Here is a 19,697-nt window from a genome sequence, read left to right as displayed (position 1 = left end):
CATATAATGTTTCATGATCGCCAACTACTGGCCTGGCATGCATAACATAGTATTCTTTAGCATAGTGTTTTTTGTTTGTTTGTTTTTTGTCCGATGAAATCAATATTTTTATGTAAATTTTACTTAATTTTTTCATGTTATTCTACTCATTTTTAATGATTATTTCTACTTAATTAAAATGTGTTAAATTTAATTAATAATATTGCTTGTAAATTTTTGACACAATTTTACTGAATAAATATAGGGAAACACTTTTTACAGTGAAGCATAATTTTTAACTCTCTGGGGACTTTGGATCTGACTTGAGACTCGTTTGTGACTTGAAAGGAATGACTTGGTTCCTCCTCTGGTGGAATCAGCTGCTGAGCTCATGGGTGGAACAAAAATATGTCAGGACTCTTTAGCCCCTGGACTACCCACCTCTGTGTAATTATTACCATAATTACATTTTTCATATTTACATATAGGATATATAAATTTTTCGTTTCATTGGCAGCTCCCTACTGAATGATGGTAAAGCATCTACTCAATTCCTGGCAGACAACCTGACCAAAGAATTGGTAGATCATATTAAGGCAAGCACTAAATGAGGGATTATGCTTTTATTCATTTATTTTATTAATGATTGTTAAATTCTGCATTTAACTGTTGTGATGTGCATTAGATTATCCAGTTATATTTTTATGGACACAGAAATCGCTGCCCTACTTGACTGAACAGATTCAGACTGGGCTAGTCAATGTGCAAAGGGAGCTTAAAAACTACGATCAGGGTCCACCTTTGGAAGTAGAGAAAATGGGACCTTTTCTGAGTGAGGTAAGAGCTCTGAGAGTAAAACATGATAAATCTTTTATCCATATCTACCCCATAGATTATCATAATTACACAGTAAAAGACTGTTTTAAATTAACACAGCTTGAAGCACATATGGTCCCACTCTAAAAGAGTGTTAAAGTAACACTAAAGCAGTGTTAAAATTAATGAGATAGTTATGTGATTAATGAAGTGCTGACTGAGCATTTGTGATGGACAGCTGCTGTCAATAAGCAGCGTCACTGAAGAAAAGAAAAACACAAGAATACCACTACCGACTTCAGCCACAGCCTTGAGATGAAATCAACTTTAACACTCTTTTAGAATGGGACCACATATGCTCTGAGCAGTGTTAATTTAACACTCAGGATTTTACTGTGTACTATTATTATTGAAAGTAGTAGTTGTAGTATTTATTTTTTCTTCATTTGTAGATAATAATGGAGTTCAGTGATCAAATAAATGAACTGAGCAGAACAGGACATTCAAAAGACAGAAACATTCATGCACTCATTCATCCTGTGTTCAAGAATTGGGACAACTACTTAAGAAGCACTGAAGAATCATGTAAGTCAAGATATATTAAAACCATTTGTGTCTGTACCATTATCCTAATCCTTATTTTTCTCTTTTTTGTTATTATAAATGCAGTCACAACAAAAGTGACGGAAATGATAGACAAGTACAATGAGATGCATCGGGGCAGAGAATTGCTTACATTCAGTGACTTCTGTGAATTTGAAAGTGTCATCAAAGACCATGTGGCAGCCCTTCAAGAGCCAGCTATGGCAACACTGAAGCATGTACGAGGTACAGTGTGTATTTTCTGAATTTTCGCTCAGAAAAATGTTTCGGTTTTAAAACAAAATGTTATATTTCAATTGCATACAAATGTTCCATCCATTTAAATTACATAGTTTTTTACATGAATTAAAGGATTAAATCACCTATTATGTCCCTTTTAACAAGATGTAATATTAAACTTGGCGGGTGTTCCAAGAATGTGTCTGTAAAGTTTCAGCTCCAAATATCCAACAGATCATTATGTGTTGTATTTATCTCTGCATTGCATACCTACAGCTAAAAATTAAGAGCCGGTATTTGCAAGCAAAAAAAAAAAACTTAGTGCTTCAGTTATGTTTTCATCCATGGTAAATTGCTTCTGCGAGAAGATAACAGATCCAAGTGTAAGGAAACAGGAGCCTGCGGGCTCTTTGTAAACACTAGCGTGTGCATCACAGCACCTCTGTGCATAATACAAGCCATTGGGAGCGAGGATATGTCTCCTCGGACATGTATGATCATCCCCCTCATTATCTCATTCTGTGTTTTTTCACCTGATTGATTTTGCTCGCCCAAACACTTTTTGGCAGTCATGGTGCAAGATTTACTGTTTTGATTGTAATCTCAAATGCCATCGGTTACTTCCGGAAGTCATGTGTGATTTGACACCTGGGAAAATGCAATCCATAATTCACATGTGACCTGAAACATGGCCTTATCAATGGACCCGATGCATGTAAGGTGTCAGTTGACGGGCCACTGCTGCGCATCGTCACGAAAGCTAATCTTTTTCACGTGTTGTTAAACCTTACCGCTTGTCGATTTAAACATTAAAGCATCCAAACACAAGACACGGACAAGCTGAACAGAGTAGCGCATGCCGTGTTTGGTGCGCACGAGAGAGAGAGCTGCGTATCATGGACAGCGACACTGAACCGAGCTCTCCGAGTTCTCCTCAAAATCCCTCATGCACCTGAACGAACAAATACAAATCGCAGTTTGAACAAACAAAAAGATGTGAAAGAGCACAATTCAATACTTGCGGTGTTCTGGTGTTCAGGGCTCACGCAGAGAAAGGCGTCTCGAGATGCTAAAAATAAGCATTTTCAAGTGTTTTGATCAAAACCCTTGAACATTGAATTTGCTTATTTTTGCTCTAGTGCTGATAAATACATATGAAATATGTCAAAATATCTACCTTGGAAATAATGCTCGAAAATACTGTCAGTTATTTCTTAAGTGAAAGTAAACAGTTGAGGGAAAAAAATGGGATGTGTATTGGATGCATTCATCTTCTCTTAAAGTGACCGCGCATAATTGAGCTACTGGCTGCTGTAATGTTAATCCAAGAAAATGAAAGAAAGAAAATCACTCACTGCACAGCAAAAAAATCTGAGTGAAGTTAACTCTGCTGGGAGTACATGTGAGACCACACTCAAGAGTGTGAAAGTGTTAAAATAGGAGTGTTAAATTAACACTGAAGCAGAGTTAAAGTTAATGAGATAATTAACTGATTAATCGAGGGATGATTGACCATTATTGACGAGACCTGATGTTAACATGCAGAATCAACAAAGATGAAAATCACTATTTTAATGGTGTCACCATTATAGTGGTCAGTGTTTGCTTTAGTTGGGCTCTTGACACATAAAATGTTAATGTCAGATTTTAATTTAATTTAACAAATTTGTACCCTTGTGATTTGTACCTTAAGAGACCAGTTTTGTACAGAGGTGGGAAGTCCAGGGGCCGATTTCACCAGAGGAAAAAAGTCATTCCTTCCAAGTCAAATGACTCTCAAGTTGAATCCCAAGTCCTCAAAGAGTTAAAATTAATGAGATAATTAAGGGACTAATTAAATGATGATTGTGCATTAGTGATTAACACCTGCTGTGATTGAGAATTACGGAGGATAAGATGTTGATGTTTTATTGGTTAAAATAATGCCACCATCATGGAGATCAGTGTTTGGTTTAGTTGTGTTCTTGACCCTTGACTTGTTGTCCTAGATTGCTCTCTATAGCTCTGCATGTGGTGTTGTGGAAAAGAGTGAACTGTGACATGGGAATAAACACATAGTCACAAACAGCTATTTTAATTTTCTTTCTTATCACATGTTTAGGTTTTGAATAATTCAAGTAAGACTATACAGCATGCACCAAAAAAGCATTGCTCTAATATTTAAAGGGGAATGAACTTTACATTTGTGTAACACATACAGAAGTTAGAACTTTAGTGTTTTTTAGACACACACACATATATCAAGAACCAGCATATGAATCTCTGCAATGGTGGCAATCAACAAAATGCTTCAATTTATAATCCTCATGAAATCCATGCAAAATATTTTTTTATCTAACAATGGTTTCATTAATATCTTCACATCACAAACCACAGGTTTCTACAGCATGAGATCCAGCAGTATTACAATAATCAGTTAGAAGTTTTAACGAGCATGAAAAAGTCAATCTATGATGACACACACAGACATCAACAGTCAGCACATGAATGTCAACAATGGTGACAATCAAATCTTTCTGCCATGCATGCTGCACTGTAAAACCCGACAAGTATACTTAACTCAAACCGTTTGAGTAAACAGATTGCCTTAATTTAAACCATGTAAGTTTTAAAACTTTGCATTCAAGTAATTAAGTGATTAACTAAGTGCTGATTGAGCATTAGTGATGAACAGCTGCTGTTAACAAACAGAATCACTGAAGAAAAGAGAAACACAAGAACTACTACAACTGACTTCAGACACAGCCTTAGATGAAATCAACTGAAATAAAATACATGAAATCTCTCAAGATCTGATTAAACAACCCCACAAACAGCATCACCAGCTCCACTTATTAATAACCAGACTGAGTTTATTTCTGTCAGACGTCTACAGAAGATCTTATTGAGAATGACCTAAGGTTTAGATGTTGATTTATTGTTTCATTTGAAGTAACCATGTTAGAGATCAGTGTTTGCTTTAGTTGGGCTCTTGACCCTTGACTTCTGTCTTAGTCTTTTCTCTGATATTAAAGAAGAGTTCATGAGGGCAGCCATGAAACATTGTAACATTGCTGTTCATATGCACCACGTGCTGTCTTAGTTAATCTGCATCTCATTCAGCTTTTGTTTAGATATGTTTTATATAGTTTTACAAGAATAAAGTCAAACCATTTCGTTTTTGCTTCAGATTTTGAAATAATAGAGTCTAATTTTGATTAAAAACTACTCATGCTGAATGTATGCTGCATCTTTGTTTGGATCATGATTAAAATCCAGTGGTTGCCTCGACAGTTGTGTAAATCGTTACATCCATATCTCTAAGACAAAAAATAGCTTTAGTTACAATTGTTGTGGAACAGGCTAGCAGGCACATTACTCCTTTTAAGTCATGTATGACTGACACATATGAATGACATTGTGTTAATTAATTTGTTAAAATATTTAATCTACATGGATTGGGAATTATTATGCATTTGAAATACAAAAAATCTTAGTTAAGTGTAAAACAAATTGAGTGACTTATTTTTAGAGTAACACTAAAATGGATACAGCACACAGAAAAAAGACAATGAATGAATAAATACAGAAATAAGTAAATATATAAACATCTTTAATTTGCAATGTAATTCTAAAATTGAATATTTTTTTAGTTTTAAATAACAATTTCCTTCTTGTCATACATTTCATTTTCAGAGATTGTTCAGAATATTTTCAAAGAGGTGTGCAAATTATCCTTTGACCAGTACCCTCCAATGAGATACATTGTATCTGTAAGTACAAATTACAACACTTTTAAAAAATACATTTCTGTCATGCTTTAAAGAAGTTCACTGTATTCTGAAGATAAAGTATTTGATTTTAATTTGAACTCTACTGTGATATTCAATATTACAATTAAATACTTTCACAAATGAATATACTCAATTTAAACTTGATAATTTTATGTAATTACAAATAAATTGTATATGTGACATACCCTCTTAAAACCTGAGGAAAAAAAATGTAGAAAAATGTTATTTTGAGATCACCATCATAGAGATCATTGCATTGCTGCAATTTTTTTTTTGGGATTGTCACCACTGTTGAGAATTGTACGACAACAGTACAAAATACAACATTTTATTGTATTAATGCTACCTTTAATCACAGCAACATTGCTGTATAAATACAGTAGCAACAGTATATTTCTTGTACATTGTCTGCCAAAAATTAATTTTTTAACAGTGCAGTTTTAATGCAATTCTACAACGCTTTCTGGTGTCTGTAAAATAATGCTTCTACAGTGTAGTTACAATAATATTACAGGACTGTCCATCAATTTCCCATCTTGCATTTACAATAAAAACCATGAATACAGTGTATTGTTGTAAAATATATTGTAAAATTACATCAATTGCTAACAGAGCAGGAATTTCCTGTAATAACACAATACATTTTTAACAGTGCTGTTAAAAATCGCTGTAAAAAAACTGCCAAATTGCAACAGTAACATACTTTTTTTCATTAAAACAGTGCATTCTTGGGAATATTCATCATTTTCGAGAAGGTACACTGTAAAAAATTTTGCCGTTAAATAACAGTAATTTTCTGGCAGCAGGGGTGCCAGTAAAGTACTGTTAATTTACAGCTCTTAACCATTAATTTACCACTCTTATTTTTTAACAGTATTTTACTGTAGATTCTACCATGGAAATTAACTCCACTCCCACTGCTTCAAACAGTTCGAGTTTTTAAACTAGCATTCCCACGATGTTAGTACTATGAACTTATTTCATTTGAGTCCACTGAGAAGGAATATTTCTTACACTTAATGTGCAGTAATAAAGTAACTAAATACATGACTTTTACTCAAATCACTGCAGCTCATTGTCAGCTATAGCACACATGTATGTGCTGAAGTACTTAACACAGAGATCATCACTGTATCAGTGACTCCACATTTACTGCCTTTATATAAAGCAGCAGAAAATCAGAATTTGTGGCTCATCATTGACTGAAGCACCGGCTCTACTCTCCAGCACAATGGTGAACAACAAAACTACATTAAACTAAACGATCTCTCTTGTGCAAACACACATTAATACAGTCAAGTTCAGTATTTACTCTCATTATCAGTGTATGACTTTGCCTAATTTTTTTTCTATGGATGTTCACAAATATTTTAGTTAAATTAACTTTTTTTTCATTTGGTAAATCTGACGTTTACATTTTACAGTATATTACTGTTTTTCCTTGACTTGACGGCAAAAAACAATTTTTTATTGCTGGCAACCATTAATTTACGGCAAGAAACAGTAGAAAAACAGTTATTTACTGGCAGCAGGGGTGCCAGTAAATAACTGTTTTTCTACAGTTTGTTTCCTGTAAATTAATTACAGTTTATTACTGTTAAATTATGTTTCATTCTGTTTTTTCTTCATCTTAAATCTTTAACCCTTTAAACCCCACAAGAAAATCCTCAGTTTTAAATGAACACTTATAATGTGTGCACACTACAGAGTGTTAGAGTAACACTGAATCAGTGAAGTTAATGAGATAATTCGGTGATTAATTGATGATTGAGCATAAGTGATAAACACCTGCAGAATCACTGAAGGAAAGAGAAACACAAGAACTACAAATGACTTCAGCCACAGCCTTAGATGAAATCAACTGAATAAAAGAATACATCAAATCTCTCAAGATCTGATTAAACAACTCATAAAACAGCTTCACCAGATTCATATTACTAACCAGACTGACTTTTTTTCTGTCAGATGTCTACAGAAGAACTTATGGAGAGTTAAATAGGTTTAGGTGTTTTTTTCACTACCATGATGGAGATCAGTGTTTACTTTAGTTGGGCTCTTGAACGTGATTTTTCAACAAATAAGGTTTTTTTTTTTCATGCTGTAACAATGCGCCTTTGGAACTTGTTATAGCAAAACAAAAATACACAGAAGAAAAAAAATCTGAAGTTGTTGTTTATAGATTGACAAGAACAAATACTATTATTTCTGGTCTAATCCCGTGTCTCTTCTCTTATTGAATATTGATACTACAGCATGAGAAGGAACACTGCTGAGCCATAAGTTATGAAAGACTGTTAAGAAAATTTCACTCATAATAAAAAAAAAAAAAACCTTTGCTGAAATTTAGACAGAAACATCAAGAATCAGCGTATGAATCACAACAATGGTGACAATCCACAAAATAAATGAACATCAGTTCTGAACATCACAACACATGCTACTAAAACTTAAAACAAATGCAAAATTATAAGCACATAAGAATTCAAGAAAATAAGTGAACAATTCAGGGGCATAATTTATTCATGCTGCAATGCATGCTGGGAATCATGGATGAGTTTTATCCTGTGCTGGTACCCAGCATGCATTGCATCATGAACCTTTTGATTGTCACCATTGTTGAGATTCATATGCTGATTGTTGATTTCTCTCTTTGAGTGTTGTGGGGACTGCTGCCCGAAATACTTTTTAACTAAAACTAGTCGTTAAATCCATAAATACTGGTTATCACACTACTTTTCAATCTTACAAAATTGAAGTGTCATTCACTCAAATATTTATATTTTATAACACCAAATTAATATTTGATTATTATAGCAACACTTTAAGCCAGTCTAGTAGATCATGCCTGTTAGAAACAACCATAATCACTTGACTATCAAAATTAATACTGCTGTAACAGATGCATCATAAAGATACAAATACAGCAATAAAACAAAACTTAAAGTGCAAAAGTCAATGGTCAGGAGCCCAACTAAAGCAAACACTGATCTCCACAATGGTGACGCTAAATGAAACAGTAACATTATCATCTAAATCTCTTTAATTCTCAATAAGATCTTTTGATCTCTGTTCTCTGATTGGCAGAAATAAAGTCAGTCTGGTTAGTAATGTGTGAAGTTGGTGAAGCTGTTTGTTGATCGTTTAAATCTTCAGTTGATTTCATCTAAGGCTGTGGCTGAAGTCAGTTGTATTTCATGTGTTTGTCTTGTTATGTTTTTTTTTTCTTCAGTGATTCTACTCATTAACAGCAGCTGTTGATCAGTGTCTGAATTCACTCATCAGTTTTCATTCTCTCTGTCAGGTGGACTATATTAGTAAACTCATGTAGGGAATAGTGAATGAGGGTGTAGGGTGTGATTTGAAACACAGCCGCTGAGTGTCGACTTTGAACGTTGTTAATTTACGATATATAGCAGCAGGCTACTTCTCGAAAACGATGAATATTACCCAGAATGCACTGTTTTAATGAAAAACAGTATTTTACTGTCGAAATTTGGCCGTTTTTTTACAGCGATTTTTAACAGTGTACACTATAAAAAATTGTGCCGTTAAATAACAGTAATTTACTGGCAGCAGGGCCGCCAGTAAAATACTGTTAATTTACAGCTTTCAACCATTAATTTACCACTCTTATTTATTTTTTTTAACAATATTTTACCATAAATTATACCATGGAAATTAACTCTACTCCCACTGCTTCAAACAGTTCGAGTTTAAAAGCTAGCATTCCTATGATGTTAGTACTATGAACTTATTCCATTTGAGTCCACTGAGAAGGAATATTTCTTAATATAAAAATGCAAACACTTAATGTGTAACAGTAAAGCAACTAAATGCATGACTTTTACTTAAATCACTGCAGTTAATTGTCAACTATAGCACACATGTATGTGCTGAAGTACTTAACACAGAGATCACCACTGTATCAGCGTCTTTATATAAAGCAGTAGAAAACCAGAAACTGTGGCTCATCATTGAATGGAGCACAGGCTCTACTCTCCAGCACAATGGTGAACAACAAAACGGCATTAAGCTAACATATCTCTCTTGTGAAAACACATTAATACAGTTGAGTTCAGTATTTACTCTCATTATCAGTGTATAACTTTGCATACATTTTTTTCTATGGATGTTCACAAATATTTTAGTTAAATTATTTTTTTTTCATTTGGTAAATCTGACATTTACATTTAACAGTATATTACTGTTTTTCCTTGACTTAACGGCAACAAACTGTAGAAAAAAACAGTTATTTACTGGCAGCAGGGGTGCCAGTAAATAACTGTTTTTCTACAGTTTGTTTCCTGTAAATTAATTACAGTTTATTACTGTTAAATTATGTTTCATGCTGTTTTTTCTTCATATTAAATTTTTAACCCTTTAAAACCCACAACAAAATCCTCAGTTTTAAAAGAAGACTTATAATGTGTGCACACTACAGAGTGTTTGAGTAACACTGAATTAGTGAAGTTAATGAGATAATTATGTGATTAATTGATGATTGAGCATGAGTGATGAACACCTGCTATTAACAAACAAAACTACTAAAGGAAGGAGAAACACAAGGAATACAACTGACTTGAAATCAACTGAAATAAAATAATTCATAAAATCTCTCAAGATCTGATCTGAACAACTCATAAAACAGCTTCACCAGATTCACATTACTAACCAGACTGAATTTATTTCTGTCAGATGTCTACAGAAGATCTTATTGAGTTAAATAGGTTTAGGTGTTTTTTTTTTCACTACCATGATGGAGATCAGTGTTTACTTTGGTTGGGCTCTTAAACGTGACTTTAAAACAACTATTTTTTTTACATGCTGTAGCAATGCTTTTTTGGAACCTGTTATAGCTAAAAAAAAAAAAAAGTAAGCAGAATATTGAATAGTATTGAATATTGACACTACAGCAAAATAAGAAACACTGCTGAGCCTTAAGTTATGAAAGACTGTTTTCACTCATAAAAAAAACTGCGCTGATATTGAGACAGAAACATCAATAATCAGTGTATGAATCACAACAATGGTGACAATCCACAAAATAAATAAACATATAGGTTCTGAACTTCACAAAACATGCTACTAAAACTTAAGACAAAAGCAAAATTATAAATAAGAATTCAAGAAAATAAGTGAACAATTCAGCATCATAATTTATTCATGCCGCAATGCATGCTGGGAGTCATGGATGAGTTTTATCCTGTGCTGGTACCCAGCATGCTTTGCATCATAAACCTTTTGATTATCACCATTGTTGAGATTCATTTGCTGATTGTTGATGTCTCTCTTTGAGTGTCGCGGACACCGCTGGCCAAACTATTTAAAACTCAAACTGTTGTTAAATCAATATGTTCAGATTCTCACATTACGGTTCATTATCATAAAAATGTAAGAAAAAAAAAAAAAAATTGTGTAATTCACTCAAATATTGCAACACCAAACTAATATTTGACTACTATAGTAACACTTTAAGTCATTCTAGTAGATCATGCCTAACAGAAACCGCCATAATCACTTGTTTAACAAAATTTACATTGCAGTAACAGATGTACCATAAAGATACAAATACAGCAATGAAACAAAATTTAAAGTACAAAAGTCAAGGGTCAGGAGCCCAACTAAAGCAAACACTGATCTCCGCAATGGTGATGCTAAAATAAACTAACATTATCATCTACATCTCTGTAATTCTCAATAAGATCTTTTGATCTCTGATCTGAAAGAAATAAAGTCAGTCTGGTTAGTAATGAGTGAAGTTGGTAAAGCTGTTTGTTGATTGTATACATCTTCGGTTGATTTCGTTTTAAGCTGTGGCTGAAGTCAGTTGTATTTCTTGTGTGTGTCTTGTTTCTTTTTTCTTCAGTGATTCTAATGGTTAACAGCAGCTGTTGATCATTGTCTGAATTCACTCATTAGTTTTCATTCTCTCTATCAGGTGGACTATATTAGTAAACTCATGTAGGGAATAGTGAATGAGGGTGTAGGGTGTGATTTGAAACACAGCCGCTGAGTGTTGACTTTGAAGGTTGCTAATTTACGATAAATAGCAGCAGGCTACCTTCTCGAAAACGATAAATATTACCCAGAATGCACTGTTTTAATGAAAAACAGTATGTTACTGTCGAAATTTGGCCGTTTTTTACAGCAATTTTTAACAGTGTGCTTCAAACAGTTTAAAAATTAGAATTCCTACGATGTTAGTACTATGAACTTATTTCATCTGAGTCCACTGAAATGGAATATTTTTCGTAATATAAAACCGCAAACAGTAACTTAACAGTAATTTAATGGATGACTTTTACTCAAATCACTGCAGTTTACATATATCACAAGATCTCTCTTGTGCAAACACACATTAATACAGTTGAGTTCAGTATTTTCTCTCATTATCAGTGTATTGACTTTGCATATTTTTGTTGTATGGATGTTCACAAATATTTTAGTTAAATTAACTTTTTTTTCACTTGGTAAATCTGACATTTATATTTTACAGTATATTACTGTTTTTCCTTGACTTAACGGCAACAGACTGTAGAAAAAACTTTTTTGCTGGCAACCATTTATTTACGGCAACAAACTGTAGAAAAACATTTATTTACTGGCAGCAGGGGTGTCCTGTAAATTAATTACAGTTTATTACTGTTAAATTATATGTCATGCTGTTTTTTCTTCATATTAAATTTTTAACCCTTTAAACCCCACAACAAAATCCTCAGTTTTAAAAGAAGACTTATAATGTGTGCACACTACAGAGTGTTTGAGTAACACTGAATTAGTGAAGTTAATGAGATAATTATGTGATTAATTGATGATTGAGCATGAGTGATGAACACCTGCTATTAACAAACAAAACTACTAAAGGAAGGAGAAACACAAGGAATACAACTGACTTGAGCCACTGCCTTAGATGAAATCAACTGAAATAAAATAATTCATAAAATCTCTCAAGATCTGATCTGAACAACTCATAAAACAGCTTCACCAGATTCACATTACTAACCAGACTGAATTTATTTCTGTCAGATGTCTACAGAAGATCTTATTGAGTTAAATAGGTTTAGGTGTTTTTTTTTTTTCACTACCATGATGGAGATCAGTGTTTACTTTGGTTGGGCTCTTAAACGTGACTTTAAAACAACTATTTTTTTTTTACATGCTGTAGCAATGCTTTTTTGGAACCTGTTATAGCTAAAAAAAAAAAAAAAAGTAAGCAGAATATTGAATATTATTGAATATTGACACTACAGCAAAATAAGAAACACTGCTGAGCCTTAAGTTATGAAAGACTGTTTTCACTCATAAAAAAACTGCGCTGATATTTAGACAGAAACATCAATAATCAGTGTATGAATCACAACAATGGTGACAATCCACAAAATAAATAAACATAAAGGTTCTGAACTTCACAAAACATGCTACTAAAACTTAAGACAAAAGCAAAATTATAAATAAGAATTCAAGAAAATAAGTGAACAATTCAGCATCATAATTTATTCATGCCGCAATGCACGCTGGGAGTCATGGATGAGTGTTGTGGGGACTGCTGCCCGAAATACTTTTTAACTAAAACTAGTCGTTAAACCCATAAATACTGGTTATCACACTACTTTTCAATCTTACAAAATTGAAGTGTCATTCACTCAAATATTTCAACACCAAATTCATATTTGATTATTATAGCAACACTTTAAGCCAGTCTAGTAGATCATGCCTGTTAGAAACAACCATAATCACTTGACTATCAAAATTAATACTGCTGTAACAAATGCATCATAAAGATACAAATACAGCAATAAAACAAAATTTAAAGTGCAAAAGTCAATGGTCAGGAGCCCAACTAAAGCAAACACTGATCTCCACAATGGTGACGCTAAACGAAACAGTAACATTATCATCTAAATCTCTTTAATTCTCAATAAGATCTTTTGATCTCTGTTCTCTGATTGGCAGAAATAAAGTCAGTCTGTTTAGTAATGTGTGAAGTTGGTGAAGCTGTTTGTTGATCATTTAAATCTTCAGTTGATTTCATCTAAGGCTGTGGCTGAAGTCAGTTGTATTTCATGTGTTTGTCTTGTTATGTTTTTTTTTTCTTCAGTGATTCTACTCATTAACAGCAGCTGTTGATCAGTGTCTGAATTCACTCATTAGTGTTCATTCTCTCTGTCAGGTGGACTATATTAGTAAACTCATGTAGGGAATAGTGAATGAGGGTGTAGGGTGTGATTTGAAACACAGCCGCTGAGTGTCGACTTTGAACGTTGTTAATTTACGATATATAGCAGCAGGCTACTTCTCGAAAACGATGAATATTACCCAGAATGCACTGTTTTAATGAAAAACAGTATTTTACTGTCGAAATTTTGTCGTTTTTTTACAGCGATTTTTAACACACTGTAAAAAATTTTGCCGTTAAATAACAGTAATTTTCTGGCAGCAGGGGTGCCAGTAAAGTACTGTTAATTTACAGCTCTTAACCATTAATTTACCACTCTTATTTTTTAACAGTATTTTACTGTAGATTCTACCATGGAAATTAACTCCACTCCCACTGCTTTAAACAGTTCGAGTTTTTAAACTAGCATTCCCACGATGTTAGTACTATGAACTTATTTCATTTGAGTCCACTGAGAAGGAATATTTCTTACACTTAATGTGCAGTAATAAAGTAACTAAATACATGACTTTTACTCAAATCACTGCAGCTCATTGTCAGCTATAGCACACATGTATGTGCTGAAGTACTTAACACAGAGATCATCACTGTATCAGTGACTCCACATTTACTGCCTTTATATAAAGCAGCAGAAAATCAGAATTTGTGGCTCATCATTGACTGAAGCACCGGCTCTACTCTCCAGCACAATGGTGAACAACAAAACTACATTAAACTAAACGATCTCTCTTGTGCAAACACACATTAATACAGTCAAGTTCAGTATTTACTCTCATTATCAGTGTATGACTTTGCCTAATTTTTTTTCTATGGATGTTCACAAATATTTTAGTTAAATTAACTTTTTTTTCATTTGGTAAATCTGACGTTTACATTTTACAGTATATTACTGTTTTTCCTTGACTTGACGGCAAAAAACACTTTTTTATTGCTGGCAACCATTAATTTACGGCAAGAAACAGTAGAAAAACAGTTATTTACTGGCAGCAGGGGTGCCAGTAAATAACTGTTTTTCTACAGTTTGTTTCCTGTAAATTAATTACAGTTTATTACTGTTAAATTATGTTTCATTCTGTTTTTTCTTCATCTTAAATCTTTAACCCTTTAAACCCCACAAGAAAATCCTCAGTTTTAAATGAACACTTATAATGTGTGCACACTACAGAGTGTTAGAGTAACACTGAATCAGTGAAGTTAATGAGATAATTCGGTGATTAATTGATGATTGAGCATAAGTGATAAACACCTGCAGAATCACTGAAGGAAAGAGAAACACAAGAACTACAAATGACTTCAGCCACAGCCTTAGATGAAATCAACTGAATAAAAGAATACATCAAATCTCTCAAGATCTGATTAAACAACTCATAAAACAGCTTCACCAGATTCACATTACTAACCAGACTGACTTTATTTCTGTCAGATGTCTACAGAAGAACTTATGGAGAGTTAAATAGGTTTAGGTGTTTTTTTCACTACCATGATGGAGATCAGTGTTTACTTTAGTTGGGCTCTTGAACGTGATTTTTCAACAAATAAGGTTTTTTTTTTTCATGCTGTAACAATGCGCCTTTGGAACTTGTTATAGCAAAACAAAAATACACAGAAGAAAAAAAATCTGAAGTTGTTGTTTATAGATTGACAAGAACAAATACTATTATTTCTGGTCTAATCCCGTGTCTCTTCTCTTATTGAATATTGATACTACAGCATGAGAAGGAACACTGCTGAGCCATAAGTTATGAAAGACTGTTAAGAAAATTTCACTCATAGTAAAAAAAAAAAAACCTTTGCTGAAATTTAGACAGAAACATCAAGAATCAGCGTATGAATCACAACAATGGTGACAATCCACAAAATAAATGAACATCAGTTCTGAACATCACAACACATGCTACTAAAACTTAAAACAAATGCAAAATTATAAGCACATAAGAATTCAAGAAAATAAGTGAACAATTCAGGGGCATAATTTATTCATGCTGCAATGCATGCTGGGAATCATGGATGAGTTTTATCCTGTGCTGGTACCCAGCATGCATTGCATCATGAACCTTTTGATTGTCACCATTGTTGAGATTCATATGCTGATTGTTGATTTCTCTCTTTGAGTGTTGTGGGGACTGCTGCCCGAAATACTTTTTAACTAAAACTAGTCGTTAAATCCATAAATACTGGTTATCACACTACTTTTCAATCTTACAAAATTGAAGTGTCATTCACTCAAATATTTATATTTTATAACACCAAATTAATATTTGATTATTATAGCAACACTTTAAGCCAGTCTAGTAGATCATGCCTGTTAGAAACAACCATAATCACTTGACTATCAAAATTAATACTGCTGTAACAGATGCATCATAAAGATACAAATACAGCAATAAAACAAAACTTAAAGTGCAAAAGTCAATGGTCAGGAGCCCAACTAAAGCAAACACTGATCTCCACAATGGTGACGCTAAATGAAACAGTAACATTATCATCTAAATCTCTTTAATTCTCAATAAGATCTTTTGATCTCTGTTCTCTGATTGGCAGAAATAAAGTCAGTCTGGTTAGTAATGTGTGAAGTTGGTGAAGCTGTTTGTTGATCGTTTAAATCTTCAGTTGATTTCATCTAAGGCTGTGGCTGAAGTCAGTTGTATTTCATGTGTTTGTCTTGTTATGTTTTTTTTTTCTTCAGTGATTCTACTCATTAACAGCAGCTGTTGATCAGTGTCTGAATTCACTCATCAGTTTTCATTCTCTCTGTCAGGTGGACTATATTAGTAAACTCATGTAGGGAATAGTGAATGAGGGTGTAGGGTGTGATTTGAAACACAGCCGCTGAGTGTCGACTTTGAACGTTGTTAATTTACGATATATAGCAGCAGGCTACTTCTCGAAAACGATGAATATTACCCAGAATGCACTGTTTTAATGAAAAACAGTATTTTACTGTCGAAATTTGGCCGTTTTTTTACAGCGATTTTTAACAGTGTACACTATAAAAAATTGTGCCGTTAAATAACAGTAATTTACTGGCAGCAGGGCCGCCAGTAAAATACTGTTAATTTACAGCTTTCAACCATTAATTTACCACTCTTATTTATTTTTTTTTACAATATTTTACCATAAATTATACCATGGAAATTAACTCTACTCCCACTGCTTCAAACAGTTCGAGTTTAAAAGCTAGCATTCCTATGATGTTAGTACTATGAACTTATTCCATTTGAGTCCACTGAGAAGGAATATTTCTTAATATAAAAATGCAAACACTTAATGTGTAACAGTAAAGCAACTAAATGCATGACTTTTACTTAAATCACTGCAGTTAATTGTCAACTATAGCACACATGTATGTGCTGAAGTACTTAACACAGAGATCACCACTGTATCAGCGTCTTTATATAAAGCAGTAGAAAACCAGAAACTGTGGCTCATCATTGAATGGAGCACAGGCTCTACTCTCCAGCACAATGGTGAACAACAAAACGGCATTAAGCTAACATATCTCTCTTGTGAAAACACATTAATACAGTTGAGTTCAGTATTTACTCTCATTATCAGTGTATAACTTTGCATACATTTTTTTCTATGGATGTTCACAAATATTTTAGTTAAATTATTTTTTTTTTCATTTGGTAAATCTGACATTTACATTTAACAGTATATTACTGTTTTTCCTTGACTTAACGGCAACAAACTGTAGAAAAAAACAGTTATTTACTGGCAGCAGGGGTGCCAGTAAATAACTGTTTTTCTACAGTTTGTTTCCTGTAAATTAATTACAGTTTATTACTGTTAAATTATGTTTCATGCTGTTTTTTCTTCATATTAAATTTTTAACCCTTTAAAACCCACAACAAAATCCTCAGTTTTAAAAGAAGACTTATAATGTGTGCACACTACAGAGTGTTTGAGTAACACTGAATTAGTGAAGTTAATGAGATAATTATGTGATTAATTGATGATTGAGCATGAGTGATGAACACCTGCTATTAACAAACAAAACTACTAAAGGAAGGAGAAACACAAGGAATACAACTGACTTGAAATCAACTGAAATAAAATAATTCATAAAATCTCTCAAGATCTGATCTGAACAACTCATAAAACAGCTTCACCAGATTCACATTACTAACCAGACTGAATTTATTTCTGTCAGATGTCTACAGAAGATCTTATTGAGTTAAATAGGTTTAGGTGTTTTTTTTTTTTCACTACCATGATGGAGATCAGTGTTTACTTTGGTTGGGCTCTTAAACGTGACTTTAAAACAACTATTTTTTTTTTACATGCTGTAGCAATGCTTTTTTGGAACCTGTTATAGCTAAAAAAAAAAAAAAAAAGTAAGCAGAATATTGAATATTATTGAATATTGACACTACAGCAAAATAAGAAACACTGCTGAGCCTTAAGTTATGAAAGACTGTTTTCACTCATAAAAAAAACTGCGCTGATATTTAGACAGAAACATCAATAATCAGTGTATGAATCACAACAATGGTGACAATCCACAAAATAAATAAACATAAAGGTTCTGAACTTCACAAAACATGCTACTAAAACTTAAGACAAAAGCAAAATTATAAATAAGAATTCAAGAAAATAAGTGAACAATTCAGCATCATAATTTATTCATGCCGCAATGCACGCTGGGAGTCATGGATGAGTGTTGTGGGGACTGCTGCCCGAAATACTTTTTAACTAAAACTAGTCGTTAAACCCATAAATACTGGTTATCACACTACTTTTCAATCTTACAAAATTGAAGTGTCATTCACTCAAATATTTCAACACCAAATTCATATTTGATTATTATAGCAACACTTTAAGCCAGTCTAGTAGATCATGCCTGTTAGAAACAACCATAATCACTTGACTATCAAAATTTTGTCGTTTTTTTACAGCGATTTTTAACAGTGCACTGTTAAAAATCGCTGTAAAAAAAACGGCCAAATTTCGACAGTAAAATACTGTTTTTCATTAAAACAGTGCATTCTGGGTAATATTCATCGTTTTCGAGAAGTAGCCTGCTGCTATATATCGTAAATTAACAACGTTCAAAGTCGACACTCAGCGGCTGTGTTTCAAATCACACCCTACACCCTCATTCACTATTCCCTACATGAGTTTACTAATATAGTCCACCTGACAGAGAGAATGAACACTAATGAGTGAATTCAGACAATGATCAACAGCTGCTGTTAATGAGTAGAATCACTGAAGAAAAAAAAAACATAACAAGACAAACACATGAAATACAACTGACTTCAGCCACAGCCTTAGATGAAATCAACTGAAGATTTAAACGATCAACAAACAGCTTCACCAACTTCACACATTACTAACCAGACTGACTTTATTTCTGTCAGATCAGAGAACAGAGATCAAAAGATCTTATTGAGAATGAAAGAGATTTAGATGATAATGTTACTGTTTCGTTTAGCGTCACCATTGTGGAGATCAGTGTTTGCTTTAGTTGGGCTCCTGACCATTGACTTTTACACTTTACATTTTGTTTTATTGCTGTATTTGTATCTTTATGATGCATCTGTTACAGCAGTATTAATTTTGATAGTCAAGTGATTATGGTTGTTTCTAACAGGCATGATCTACTAGACTGACTTAAAGTGTTGCTATAATAATCAAATATTAATTTGGTGTTGAAATATTTGAGTGAATGACACTTCAATTTAGTAAGATTGAAAAGTAGTGTGACAACCAGTATTTATGGGTTTAACGACTAGTTTTAGTTAAAAAGTATTTCGGGCAGCAGTCCCCACAACACTCAAAGAGAGAAATCAACAATCAGCATATGAATCTCAACAATGGTGACAATCAAAAGGTTCATGATGCAATGCATGCTGGGTACCAGCACAGGATAAAACTCATCCATGACTCCCAGCATGCATTGCAGCATGAATAAATTATGCCCCTGAATTGTTCAATTATTTTCTTGAATTCTTATGTGCTTATAATTTTGCATTTGTTTTAAGTTTTAGTAGCATGTGTTGTGATGTTCAGAACTGATCTGTTCATTTATTTTGTGGATTGTCACCATTGTTGTGATTCATACGCTGATTCTTGATATTTCTGTCTAAATTTCAGCAATGGTTTTTTTATTTATTATGAGTGACATT

General features: G+C 33.2%; 1 protein-coding gene across 1 annotated transcript in view; it reads left to right on the top strand.

Moving 5' to 3' along the window:
- Nucleotides 1–496: 496 nt before the first annotated feature.
- The window catches only part of LOC113081002 (interferon-induced GTP-binding protein Mx-like), a gene marked incomplete at its 5' end in the record, with an annotated part of 42,404 nt that continues 23,203 nt past the window's right edge, over nucleotides 497–19,697 (top strand). The window contains 5 exons of the mRNA XM_026253072.1: nucleotides 497–575; nucleotides 694–816; nucleotides 1,248–1,380; nucleotides 1,465–1,623; nucleotides 5,293–5,369. Of these exons, the coding sequence (XP_026108857.1) occupies nucleotides 497–575; nucleotides 694–816; nucleotides 1,248–1,380; nucleotides 1,465–1,623; nucleotides 5,293–5,369 (571 nt within the window). The remainder of the gene's footprint in view (nucleotides 576–693; nucleotides 817–1,247; nucleotides 1,381–1,464; nucleotides 1,624–5,292; nucleotides 5,370–19,697) is intronic.

This window comes from Carassius auratus, unplaced genomic scaffold (genome assembly GCF_003368295.1).
Source record: "Carassius auratus strain Wakin unplaced genomic scaffold, ASM336829v1 scaf_tig00032733, whole genome shotgun sequence".
NCBI classification, from domain to species: Eukaryota; Metazoa; Chordata; class Actinopteri; order Cypriniformes; family Cyprinidae; genus Carassius; species Carassius auratus.
This window is presented reverse-complemented; position numbering and strand designations above follow the sequence as displayed.